The sequence below is a fragment of the Rutilus rutilus genome (genome assembly GCF_951802725.1).
Source record: "Rutilus rutilus genome assembly, chromosome: 7".
Lineage (NCBI taxonomy): Eukaryota > Metazoa > Chordata > Actinopteri > Cypriniformes > Leuciscidae > Rutilus > Rutilus rutilus.
The window spans coordinates 44,246,834-44,259,536 of record NC_140221.1 but is presented as its reverse complement, the minus strand read 5'-3'; the positions used below and the strand labels follow the sequence as shown (position 1 = coordinate 44,259,536).

The 12,703-nt window shown below is 36.6% G+C and overlaps 2 protein-coding genes across 3 annotated transcripts in view; both read left to right on the top strand.

The window, feature by feature from the left end:
- tnks1bp1 (tankyrase 1 binding protein 1) overlaps window positions 1–3,000 on the top strand; it is a 32,219-nt gene extending 29,219 nt beyond the window's left edge. Inside the window, exons 9-10 of the mRNA XM_084413634.1 lie at window positions 1,312–1,402; window positions 1,943–3,000. Coding sequence (XP_084269760.1) covers window positions 1,312–1,387 — 76 coding nt within the window. The 3' untranslated portion in view covers window positions 1,388–1,402; window positions 1,943–3,000. The remainder of the gene's footprint in view (window positions 1–1,311; window positions 1,403–1,942) is intronic.
- A 646-nt stretch (window positions 3,001–3,646) lies between these two features.
- crybb3 (crystallin, beta B3) lies at window positions 3,647–12,365 on the top strand. 2 transcript variants are annotated; one of them, XM_084413635.1, is made up of 6 exons: window positions 3,647–3,859; window positions 7,771–7,853; window positions 8,643–8,761; window positions 10,430–10,562; window positions 10,667–10,809; window positions 11,944–12,365. In XM_084413635.1, exons 1-6 carry the CDS (start codon window positions 3,805–3,807, stop codon window positions 12,215–12,217), a joined length of 807 nt encoding a protein of 268 aa, XP_084269761.1. In that variant the 5' UTR covers window positions 3,647–3,804; the 3' UTR covers window positions 12,218–12,365. The 2 variants fall into 2 exon arrangements, with proteins under 2 accessions (XP_084269761.1, XP_084269762.1); XM_084413636.1 differs by lacking the exon at window positions 3,647–3,859 and adding an exon at window positions 6,290–6,669.
- Window positions 12,366–12,703: the final 338 nt, after the last annotated feature.

Sequence of the window (12,703 nt, the reverse complement as noted above, 5' to 3'; positions counted from 1 at the left end):
TCAATCTGTCACCCCTGAACATACAATATGCAATGCAATAAATACAAAAGGGTAAAAAAAAAAAAAAAAAAAAACATTATTCATGATTTATCAGTCAAATTTGTAACTGAGACAAGATAATTTCCTTTAATGAAAAAAAAAAAAAGCAGGATTTCCAGAAAATATTCATCCCAGAATCACCTTAAGTATTTATCTAACCATCCAAGAGCATGCAGCATTAAGAGCTTGACCGCCATAACTGGCAACTCCACAGAGACTGGATATGTTTACATGCACAACTTTTGTTTCAGTCGGACTGAATTCATTTCGATTGATGAATCTGAATGTATTGTAGTTTACATGAACGCTAAACAAACATCGTGGTGTGATACGTGATCGGGTTGATGTGCGTGTTTATAAGTCAAGATTCAAATCGGAATATGAACATGAACCGTTGTGCCGTGCTGTTTGTATTTATCATGCGGTAAAAATGCCCAAAACCAGTCGTCTGTATGATAATCTGAAACAAGGACTGGTGAGCCGTTGTCCATGCTTCACTTCACAGATGCTGAGTGAAAGGAGAACAGAATGACAGGACACTCATTTTATTCATCAGGAGAACAGCTCGTTCAGCGCGTCATACGTCGTCCTTTCAGTTTCGGTTTTCAGTCGATCAAGTTTTTTCACGTTCTCTCGATAAACCACCCCTTTCAATCCGATCGAAATTATTTGTAATAGAGCTGACACTTTGAGTTTTTAAAAGGTTATGTTAAAGCCCTACTTGTTATTAATGTTTTTATGAAACATCTGTAGTGAATGCATTATCATATCACCATATTATTTACCGCCATGCGAGCCACAAATTAAAGCTTGGCGAGCCGCATGAGGCTCGCGAGCCGCGCAATGAGTAACACTGACTTAAAGTATGCTTTTATATGCTAAAAAATGGGCCAGTTTAGTCCCAATTAATATTGAAAAAGTATAGTTAAAAGTATACTACTAATACATTGATATTAGTATACTACAAAGTATACTTAAAAATATACTTAAACTTTACTTCAGTATACTTAATAAAATTAACAACTTTAAGTACACTTATTTTTATTAGGGACCGCAGGCAAAGACAGAAACGAGAAAGATAGATAGATAGATAGATAGATAGATAGATAGATAGATAGATAGATAGATAGATAGATAGATAGATAGTTTATTGTGGTGCTTCATTTAGTAACTTTAAGCACATTCATCTGGATCCGTAATGATGAATTTAATGAGAATGATCTGAATTACGTTAAGTGTTATGTGTAATAATTGTGATTTATGTAAATCCAGGTCCGGCTCTTCACCCTCATGGCTGCTTGAGCTCAAATCCAAGAAGCGAATGAATCAGCCTGAAAGTGAAGCATGAATGTGTGTAGCTCAGGTGAGTGTGTGTCCCCTGATTCCTCCCTGAATTATGAAGTGTCCTGAACTTTTGATGAGGGCTTTCCTCAAATCTTTCACATCATATTTGCTTCAAAGTTCATTATGATTAGAGAGCACATACACTCTTAGAAGAAATGGTTCTATATAGAACCTTCTAGGGGTTCCGGAATCAATTTATGGATTTAGTTTGAATTATTTAACGTTGGGAAATTCTTTTTTAACTTTAATTGAATGTTTTGAATTAAACAGCTTGTAAACATACTTTTATCACTAGAAAAATTCCATCCATTAAACATGAAAGTATTATGCAATCATTTCTCCTTAAAATTGAGTCTAGAACCCTAAGTTTCTATATAGAACCCCGTGGAACCTTTTTTTCTGAGAGTGTAGGGTGGGACGTTCGTATGTCGCTCGCTTCATCCCCAGTAGAGGGTGACAAAATCCACTTTTACATCACTTTGACTTTTCAGTCATTTGGTTGCAAATGTCACTTCTTCCAGTTTTAGACGGGCGTTTACTCTGCCGTCTTTCCTCACAGGTCTGATGCAGTTTGTTGAGAGGAAATCTGGAAGGAAGTCACTAAGATGCCAAAGGAACTGACATGCGTAAATGAGAAGTGCAATGAGCCTTTCGTTCTCATACTGACTGATTATCAGATATGTTTTTCAAATATGTGTCCCTGGACTAAAATGTTTGTAGGCTTTGCCAAGATGATGTCCTGTTATGCACCTTTTTACTTTTTAACATGAAAGTCTGCAGCATCATAATCAGCACAAGCAAAGCACGAGCTGTTTACTATCAGTCTTGGACCAGAAGCTCATTTTGATTCTGTTTACATTTATTAATTTAGCAGGACGGTAAAACAAGCAATTCATTTTAAAGACGTTTCCTCCGTTCAAGCAGGGGCCAAAAGCGCACGTGTCGTCTTCTGTCCATCTCTGATCATGGGAAAAGCAGATGTCAGTATAGCTTCATGCTACAATGCACTTTAAATGAGTCACGCCACTGGAAATTGTGCCTTGAGGTCTTAGGCATTACTTTGCATTTGATCTAGACTGTTCTTTAAATCAGATTTTAAATGTTGTGTTTCTAAAAGTCTGAAGAAATTCATTATGGCATTGCTATATAAAACATCCATTTTCTTGCTCTTAATTGTTTTTGTTCTGTTTACATCGTGCCATTCCTTTAAGATCTATTTCTAAACATCATTTGATGGTCATTTGATCTCGTTCACTTTTATTATAATTCTTTTATTCTCTGTATTTCTACTTGAATTAAAGCAAGCAGAGAAGCATCAGCTAATAATCGGGCTGATTATCATTTATGATGTTTTATTTTGCTTTGCTGCCCACGTCCTTACAGTCCAGCCAAGAACACTTTTACAAAACACAAATCTGAATTATGATAAGCTGTGTTTTTAGTTGTGTTCCTTTTGAATGTTTTTTCAATGTTTGTTTATTGACTTCAGCTGTGTACATTGCTGCTAGAGGAAAATGTTTACCTGTTTAATGTTGGGCAACGGGAGTTGTGTTTTACAAAAAATGAATTATGAATTACAATTAAGGGATATCTTCATTAAAACAAATTCTAAATGGGAAGCAAGTTTGTCTTTGTATACCATTTGAGATATCAGTAGATCAAGCACAGTGAATTTTCTAAGCAAGTCAGTGATAGAAAGAGAGGTTCGTGTTTGGAAACCGCAGTTACTGGAGAATTTGATGGGAAAAGTGGGAAGTCCCATGGGCCGTCATTCATTTTCATGTATTTTTACTCACTCTGGATAATATTTTTGTGGAAAATGGCTGTATAAAAAGTTTATGAATTACACATTTAGGTTTAGTGAGCTGTAAGATGTCTAATAAACACTTTATCATTTTAATGTACAGTGCAAGAACCATAGGCCTACATTCAAATCTACTTTTCCAGTAGGCGTTTAATTTAAATGCAAGTAGCCTGAGGGTTAGATGTTGTTATACAGTTCTATGGAGATCTGTACAGCTTATTTATGTTAATTTTTATTTATTTAAAGGTAGGCTAGCCTACACTCTGTTACTTCTTTTGTTCAAAATTAACAAAATGTAAATAAGTCAATAACTCATGAATACTTATTTCAAAACGTGTTTTTATTTATTTTTATTTTTTATTATCCTGATTCACTTTGGTAAGCCTGTTACACGTGTTTATTTAGACCTGTCGGGATGGTTTTCGCGGGAAATTGCGTCGCCCGTGCATGTCTCGTCATATCCGTAAACAGAGTAAAGTTGCTCCGGCTACTTTGACGTGTGTCTGGTGTGTGAGAGTGGCAGAGGTTAGTTGTCACAACGAGTGAGAAAGGTCGACAAGAAGCCGCTAAATCTCGAAACTCTGAGGAATCACCCGCTGGCGGCGACAGAGCTCAAAATGATAATAAACTTTGGCTTTGCTTTTTGGAGATGGCGTTTTTATTACTCAACAGGTGAGTAAGGTGTTTTATTGAACAGATAAATGGCCATATAGCTCTCTAACAGAGTTCATTGTGAAGCATTATCTATTGTGAAGGCTCATTTCATTGTTGTTGTTGTTGTAGCTCTGTGCTGGAATCAGTGCTTTAAGTGGCCCAAAAGAGGTGCCGGTACTCTATAAAAATTATTATTATTATTATTTTTTATTATTTTTTTGCTGACTCCCCTCCTCCCCTGAGGTAACAACAACTTAAGGGGTTTTATATACAGCAGTCAACAGACGACCTTATAAAAAATAATAAATCCTTTTATTAGTTTGTGGATTTGTTTGAGCTAGAAAGAGCTAGGCCTACTGAACATAAATAAAATGTGCAAAATGGTATTGAAAAAATACCCTTAGTAAGAGCTACTGTAGAAAGAGCTACTGAACATAAATAACGAGCTCGAACTTCTCACCACACCGGCACCCGGTTTGCAAGTCAAATGAGCATACAATAGCATAAAAAGTATTTTTAATGAACATAATTTAATGAATAATCTTCACGAAACTTAATGAAATATTTAGTGAAATTAGAAAATATAAGATATTGTTAATTTATTTTGTATACACATTCTCATATCCATATATTTTGTTTTATTGTCACGAGTAATAATCTCAGGGTTTACTGGGTTTTACACGATTCTGTTTGTAGTGTGTTATTGGTGGTGGTGTACTAAAATAAACATTGTCACATGTGTATAGCTTTCATCTTCTCACCGCTGATTCCTGATGGTTTAGAGGACAATTACTCGAGTCGCCCCTATCGTTTCAAAGATTAGTACAACGGCGAGCGCGTCAAAACACCTCGTCCGTTTGGGGAGGTGCGCAAATTGCGCGCGCAGTCTGCGGAGACTCGCGCTGCGGAGCCAGGCGAAAGTATAAACAAGGAGGAAGCGTGCATTGTGAAGTAAAGCGGCAGCGCAGACAAAGGATTAAAACAGATGTGCAAACGAGCGTACCAGTACGCTAAAAGCACGTTCTGGGCGCACAGACAGGTGGCGGTACGCTCAAGAGCTATATTTGGAAGTGGCGGTACTGAGTACCGGCGCGTACCGGCCCACTTAAAGCACTGGCTGGAATTTATTTTCAATGAAGTACCATGCCTATTAACGGGTAAAGAAGATACAGTAACGTCTTCAGCTAGTCAGCTTAAGATCCTTTCCATCTAAACTGGTTATATCTCTTAAGCCTGTGAATGTTTTATGAGCAGTATTATAACCATATTCATCCAAACAGTAACAGAGCCGAAGCACAACCAAAACAATGTTCTTCCGCAAAATGCATGCCGTTTTTATTTTTTTCAACCACTAGATGGCCAAAAGTTTAATTTGTTTAATTTGCTTTTTAACAAGCCATTCAAGTAAGAATCTTCCAACAGCAGAATATAACAAGATCATGCACTGTAACAGTTTATTCTTACCTCAAGAATTTATATTATTTCTACTTGATATAACAAATAAAAATGACTTTTGTTTGTGTAAACAAATTAGTCAGGATGAACTTTCAGTCAATTTGCATTTCTAACCATTTCTGGACCATTATTATGAAGTACACTGGCGTTCAAAAGTGCCACATGATCCTTCAGAAATCATTCTAATATGCTGATTTACTGCTCAAGAAACATGTCTGATTAATATCCGTGTTGAAAACAGTTGTGCAGCTTAATATTTTTGTGGAAACTGATATCCTACATAAAAAAAATAAAAAAAGATAAATAGAAAGATAAAAATAACAACATTTATTGGAAGAAGAAATCTTTTGTAATATTACAATTGTCTTACTGAACCCAAACTTTTTAACAGTCGTGTTACTTAAAAATAAAATGATTACTTGTCAATTTGAGTAAAAAAATTTTTTTAAGTAAAATGCCAAATATTTTGTAATGCAAAAAAAAAATCATCTGTTAAATTTACATTAAAACTTTTACTATTTATTTGTCAATTTGAGAAGTGATTTATATTTTATTTTTTAATGAATTGATTTCTTTAAGTGGCACCTGTATGCCTGGTTTCACAGACAGGGTTTAGATTAAGCCAGGATTAGGCCTTAGTTCAATCAGGACATTTAAATAACTTTTATAAACGTATCTTAGAAAAAAACATTACTGCTGTGCATCTCGAGACAAAACAATGACACTGACATATTTTAAGGTATATCAGTGCACGTAAAACAGCTCGAGCATGCATTTTAGTCTGGGACTAGACTTAAACCTTGTCTGTGAAACCTGGGAATAGTCTTCCACACATGCTTGTCTTGGGCAAACACTTATAGAAAACAATCACAAAGTTTGAGAATCCATCAACTAAGGATCAGTGACCGAAATGTGAGTGGGTTAAGGCACAGAGGCGGCTCACGGGACTGCAGTGACCACAGAGAGAGAGAGAGAGAGAGAGAGAGAGAGAGAGGTTGTGATGACAGCAGCTGATCCTGTCTGAATCCTCTTGGCTCGCTCCCTGTGGATGCCCGCTGTACCCACGCTGGCAGCAGAGCAGGCTGGTGCTGTGGGCAACTCCTGCCAACTCTCGGCCTATTGAGAGGCAGTCTGACGGACACAAATGAGACCGACAGACTTGCTGCATCAACAGCAATCCACGCACAACCCATTTCTGCTGCTGTGGACGGAATTAAACCATAAATACCCCCCGGGTCCCCTCCACTCACCCGACACACCCTCACCTCCACACACACTCACACTCACACTCACACACACACTCACGCTGAGAGAGAGAGGGAGAGAGTGGAGGGGTGAGAAGAACTGCTGAAGGTCACGGACAGGAGAAACAGGTAAAGATGCATTTACTTAGGTAAAGAGTCTTACTTCTCATACGTATCTATTATTGTCATAAAATCTGCCTTAGGTTTATTGTTTGAATATCTAATGAATTGTCCTAGAATTTATTATAGAAAATGGTATAAAAGAGGAGACGATATTTTTTTCAGAGAGCACGATTTATAGATGTTTCTTTATCAGAAACAAGGATGTTGTCGTCTTGTTCTTCTTGGAACTTTTATTGCTAAAACCTTTTTGACTTTTTTTTTTATATATTGTTTCATAGTTTAAAACCTTACACGCATCTTTTTTTATTTTCCTGAATTGTTTTGCATTAAAAGCATGCTTATGCATCTTTCTTCAAAATAAATGGCACATGTTTTTGAGGTTTTATGATCTTTTGATGTTTTGTTTTTGTTTTGTTTTGTTTTTGTTTATTTTGCTTTGATTTGTTTTGCTTTGATTTGAAACATCCGTGCAGTGAACATAATCATCTGTGTTTAGTTGAATTCCTTTTGGATGTTTTTCAGTCGTTTTTCAATGTTTGTTAAACCTCATCTTGTGCTTTTTTGTTAAAAAACAAATGCCACTTGTTTTGATGTTTTATCATCTTAGTTTTGTTTTGTTAAGAATATTTTTGCAAACACAAATGCGTGCAATGAACATAATTATCGGTGTTTAATCGTGTTCCTTTTGGATGTTTTTCAGTAATTTTTCAATGTTTATTATCCTCAGCTGTGTTAATTGCGAGAAAAATGTTTACCTAATTAACGTTGGGCAATAGGAATTGTGCTTTATAAATATTATTGTTCTTATCTATTTTTTATGTGATTTTTTTGCATTAATAGAAATGCAAAATTTCATACATTAAGTATGCATCTCTCTTCAAAATAAATGCCACTCGTTTTAATATTTTTGTTTCGATATTATGCAATGCCATTCAGGTATTTCTAAGTGTCCAACTCGCTGCCCGCTCAAGATCAGATCTCATATATTTTCTCCATATAACATCTGGTTTGATTTACTTGCTGTTCTCATGTATTCAGTGCTCATGCGTATGCAGTGATTCAGAATGGTTCTTTCTCGTCTCTAACGTGTTTTTGTGTGTTTGACAGACAGAGACATGTCGGATCAGCTGGGAGTCCCAGATCAGCAAGTTGCTGGGAAGAGCCAAGGAGGAGCAGGAGCGGTTTACAAGGTCCAAATATATACATTTATACCATTAATATTCACAGAGGATATTTTGCTCAGAAATTGCTCTTTTATATCTCATGAGACTCACTGTATTCTCAGTTAGCATTATGTATCAACTTACATTATTGAGCTATAAATAAATGTGGAGCATCTCACATCATTTGAATTTGAACAATTTGATGAGAAATATTTGAGTTTATATTGAGATCTCTAACTTTGTGATTGCACACCAACAATTGGAGACATTGAGATCTCTTCTGACACGCTAGAGGAGACATGTGAGATTACTTCTTGTGAAGAAGCTGGAGACTTAAGCAAACGTCTCCATTTGGTTTATATTTAATCTCATTGCTGCCTAGGAGAAACAACTGAGATGTTAAAGAGATCTCATTTGTGAGTTGTTTGTCCTACGAAAAGTGTATCTGTTCCATTAGTTAACGTAAATGCTTTAACTAACGCATGAGCAATACATTTGTTACATGTATTATAGGCTAATGTTGTTACCTGTAAACAAATGGAACCTGATCATAAAGTGTTACCGATTTAATGCAGCAATGTCTGTTTTTAGGAAGATCTTCCCTGTAATGATGCAAATATTTAGGATTTGATCAGATCCGTGATCTATTGGTCAGCCCGAATACTCTAAAATATTGAATTGAGGCTATAAAAAAATTAAAAAATGGCAAAAGGGCCTCATTTATGAAACGAGAAGAACCTATTTCTTTATTGAAATGATTGACAATTTGTATAAATGGTTTTACATGTAAATGCTGAAACCAAATGATCTTAACAGGTCTCACTGTATGAATTTGAGAACTTCCGAGGGAAAAAGGTCGAGCTGTCAGCAGAATGCAAGGACTTGATTGAGAAGAACTTGGAAAAAGTTGGATCAATCATAGTGGAGTCTTGCCCGTGAGTACAGTGCATGTTCTCTATTGTCTGTCTGTCTCCAGAGATCCACTTTCCTGCAAAGTTTCTGCTGCAACCCTGATCAAACTCACACGAACAAGCTAATCCAGGTCTCAGGATTGCTAGAAAGCGGTGAGTTTGATCAGGGAAAGTGGATCTCTTGCCCAGCCCTGGTCTAACCTCGAGTCTAACCTCTCCGATTCTTAAAGGGACAGGTCACCAAATTTTGACACGGTTCTTAAAAGCAAAAGTGTGTAAATATATGCAAATATAAAAAAAAAAGGTGGAAGAGAGGGTTGTCAGTGCACAGCACACGTTCACAAGGTTCAGTCTGTTGTGCATGCAAATTATAGCATATGGATTCAGAAGGAATGATTATCTCATACGACTCAAATAAACTACTTATATCAGTGCTTCTCATGCAGGCCTCGGCAAACTTTCAACAGGATGACTTAAAATATCATTGTTATGTTTTAATTAAGATATAAAATTCAAATCATTTAAATATAAAATAGATCATTTATTAATAATATAATTTACATTAATATTATAAATAATATATTAAAACAATCTAAAGTTGTAACGTGAAATCATATTTGTTGCTATTACTGTTGTTTTTGCATACAGTTCCTTAAAATTCTGGAATCACAAAATTAATTATCATTAATTAATTTACCTAAATGGACAGGTTACATAACAAACTATAAACGGCCAGTTTCTGAATATAATATATAGTTATTGTTCTGTTAATATTGCATTACATTACCACTGTTACAATTATATAGGCTATATTGTATTTGTCTACCTCTAGGTTATTATTGTTAACTTAACTAAAAACATTTTCATTACTTGAAAAATAAAATATATAAAAAAAACTTTAAATTATTTTATTTCAGCCGTTTTCATTTAGTTACAACTAAATAAAAAGTACTAAATAACTACACTGCACAAAAAAGAAGTTCTTCCTCAGTATTTTTGTTGTGTTTTCCAGTATAAATATCTAAACATTCTTAAATCAAGATACATTTACATGAGAAGCAAAATGAAAAATGAAAATTTTATGAAAAATGCATCAAAATTAAGTGAGTTTAAGCTTAAAACAGGATAAATGCCAATGAGGTCAGAAAAAAATCCTGTTTTCCCTTTGAATTAAGTTTAATTTTCTGACCCCATATTTTGTCTTGTTTTTAGCTAAATCTCACTTAACTTTGATACATTTTTCAGAAAACAAAACTTAATATCTCAAGTCATTTTGCCTTCTCATGTAAATGTTGGTTTAAGAATGTTTAGATATTTGCACTGAAAACGAGACAAAAATATAATTTTTAGCAGTGAAAAAACTAAAACAGAATTAAAACTATATACTCTAGACATACAACATACAACAAAATTACTAAGACTTTTACTCAAATTAAAATGAAAGCAGAAAATATTAAAATAATATCTAATTCAAAATATGTAGCATATCAATGATACTAAAATAACACTGGTTTACTTGCATGTCATGTGATCAGAGAATTGTGAACATGCGAACGTGTTGTTAAATTATCGAAATGAATTAAAAATCTACTTCAAGTATATATTTTATTAAGAATCCCTGCTTTAATCAATAGGAATCATCCATTTATCCATCATGATGTGAGCTTGTCTGTGAATGTGTTCTTGTCATAGATGGGTCGCCTTTGAGCAGAAAGGCTTTCTGGGAGAGCAGTTTGTTTTGGAGAAAGGAGAATATCCTCGCTGGACCACCTGGACCAACAGCCAGAAGAGCTACTGTCTCCTGTCCATCAGACCTCTTAAAGTGGTGAGACACATTCACATTCACGTTCACATTCACACTCACACACTCCTAAAGATCTGAGATGCTGTCATGCTCCACTGAGTCTTGTGTTTATGGTCCATTACCAGGACAGCGCCGAACACAAGCTATATCTGTTCGAGAACAGCAGCTTTGCCGGCAGAAAGATGGAAATCGTGGATGATGACATTCCCAGCCTGTGGGTTCATGGCTTCCAGGACCGTGTGGCCAGTGCGAAAGCTGTCAATGGAACGTGAGTTGTTAATTTATGAACCCTTCAGTTTTCAAGATGATCTTGATCTTTGATGGTCTTGATCTTTTTTTTTATATGTATATATATATCAATTTTAAATACACTCTTTATTGGCATCAGTGGTTTCATGAAGAACCTTTAATATTCATGGAATCTTTCCATTGCACAAAAGGTTCTTTATAGTGGAAAAAGTCAAGTGTCTTTAGATTATTAAAATGTTCTTCATACTGTGGCCCTGTTTACACCTGGTATTAAGATGCGTTTCGGTCGATTGGATCACAAGTGGACGAGGAGAGCACATTCCAGTTTACACCTGGTGTTTTAATCCGTCTCTTTTGTCCACTTTCAACCACTTCTGTCCTGATTTCTTCAGGGAGGGTCTATGGGAGGGTAAATGTATGGGTTTTTTCAGATCTTTTGATCTAATGGACAAAATAAGCTGAATTTACATATGAACACGACCAGGGACGACGGGAAAACACACAGAGAACATCAGGTTTAGTTTCAGCTCTGACAGCCACAAGACCAGCCGAACACTGTGAGTGTGTGTTAGAAATCAGGAATGGTGAGAGAACATTGTGCTTGGTATGTTTTTCATCTTCAAACCAAACTTGGGTCTTCAGCCGACAGTTTAAATCCCGTCTGGCTAGAGCTCTTCCCATAATGTTACTCATTAGATCAGTAGACGGAGAGTATACGGTCTTTTGTGTCTGTTTGAACACACTCGACCACATGAGCGTTTACACTACAAAAGCAATCCTGTCGAATGTGTTTTCGACTTCCTCTGGAAGAGGTCAAAAGTGGACAAGCTCAAAACGTTTTAGACACCGTTTACTCCTGTATTTAGTGTCGTCCACTTGAGATCCGACCGACCAAAACGCATCTTAATACCAGATGTAAACAGGGCCAAAGAAAAAAGTGGTTATTTTAAGAACCGTTGCCTGAAAGGTTCTTTGGGGAACCAAAAATGGTTCATCCATGCCATCACTGTGCAAAACTTGCTTTTGAAACCATTCTTTTTAAGAGTGTATTTCCTCAAGATATCTTTTCGCAACTTAATCTGGCATTGCACTGACTGGATGAGAGCCCAGATTGGTTATCAAACTCAAGTATCACTGCGATCTGTTTTCTCAGGTGGGTGGGCTACATGTACCCCGGCTACCGCGGCCGGCAGTTCGTGTTTGAACACGGTGACTACAAACACTGGAACGACTGGGGAGCCACAGAACCACAGCTGCAGTCCATCCGACGTGTACGCGACATGCAGTGGCACAAACGGGGCTGCTTCCCCATCCCCGTCCCCGTCCCCGTCCCCGACCCGGCTCCCAACCCCAATCCCAATCCTAACCCCAATCCTGCGCCCAACCCCGCCCCCAACCCCGCTCCCCACGCCCCGTACGCCAGCTGAAGGAGGGCGTCCCGCCCCGTCACCCATGACCTCTGCCCCGCTCCTGCTCAGAGGGCCGTGAAGAAAGCTCGAAAGCAAAAGTGACTGCCTTGCCTCTTGTGTGTCTATCATTGGAAATAAAGGCCTCGGCCCCATGGTTTGATCTCTGACCTCTGGCTCGTGTCTGCTTTTATATTAGCTCTGCTAGACTGATAATACGCCACTGCTCAAAGGTAGATTTTTTAATGCTTTTAAAAAGAAGTCTCATTTATTTGATGAAAAATACAATAAAAACAGTATTGTGAAATATTTTTGTAGTTTCTATTTCAAAATAATTTCAAATGTCATTTATTCATGTGATCAAAGCTGAATTTTCAGCATCATTACTCCAGTCTTCAGTGTCACATGATCCTTCAGAAATCATTCTAATTTTTGTAAAGATTTTTTTTGGTGATTTTTGCCTTTATTGTGATAGGATAGTATAGAGTGGACTGGAAGCGAGGTGGG

Coding starts and splice junctions, on each gene's coding strand:
- crybb3 (XM_084413635.1), top strand. CDS start 3,805: ATGATAATAAACTTTGGCTTTGCTTTTTGGAGATGGCGTTTTTATTAC. Junction 3,860..7,770: donor GCGTTTTTATTACTCAACAG/GTGAGTAAGGTG, acceptor TGTGTTTGACAG/ACAGAGACATGTCGGATCAG. Junction 7,854..8,642: donor GAGCAGGAGCGGTTTACAAG/GTCCAAATATAT, acceptor TGATCTTAACAG/GTCTCACTGTATGAATTTGA.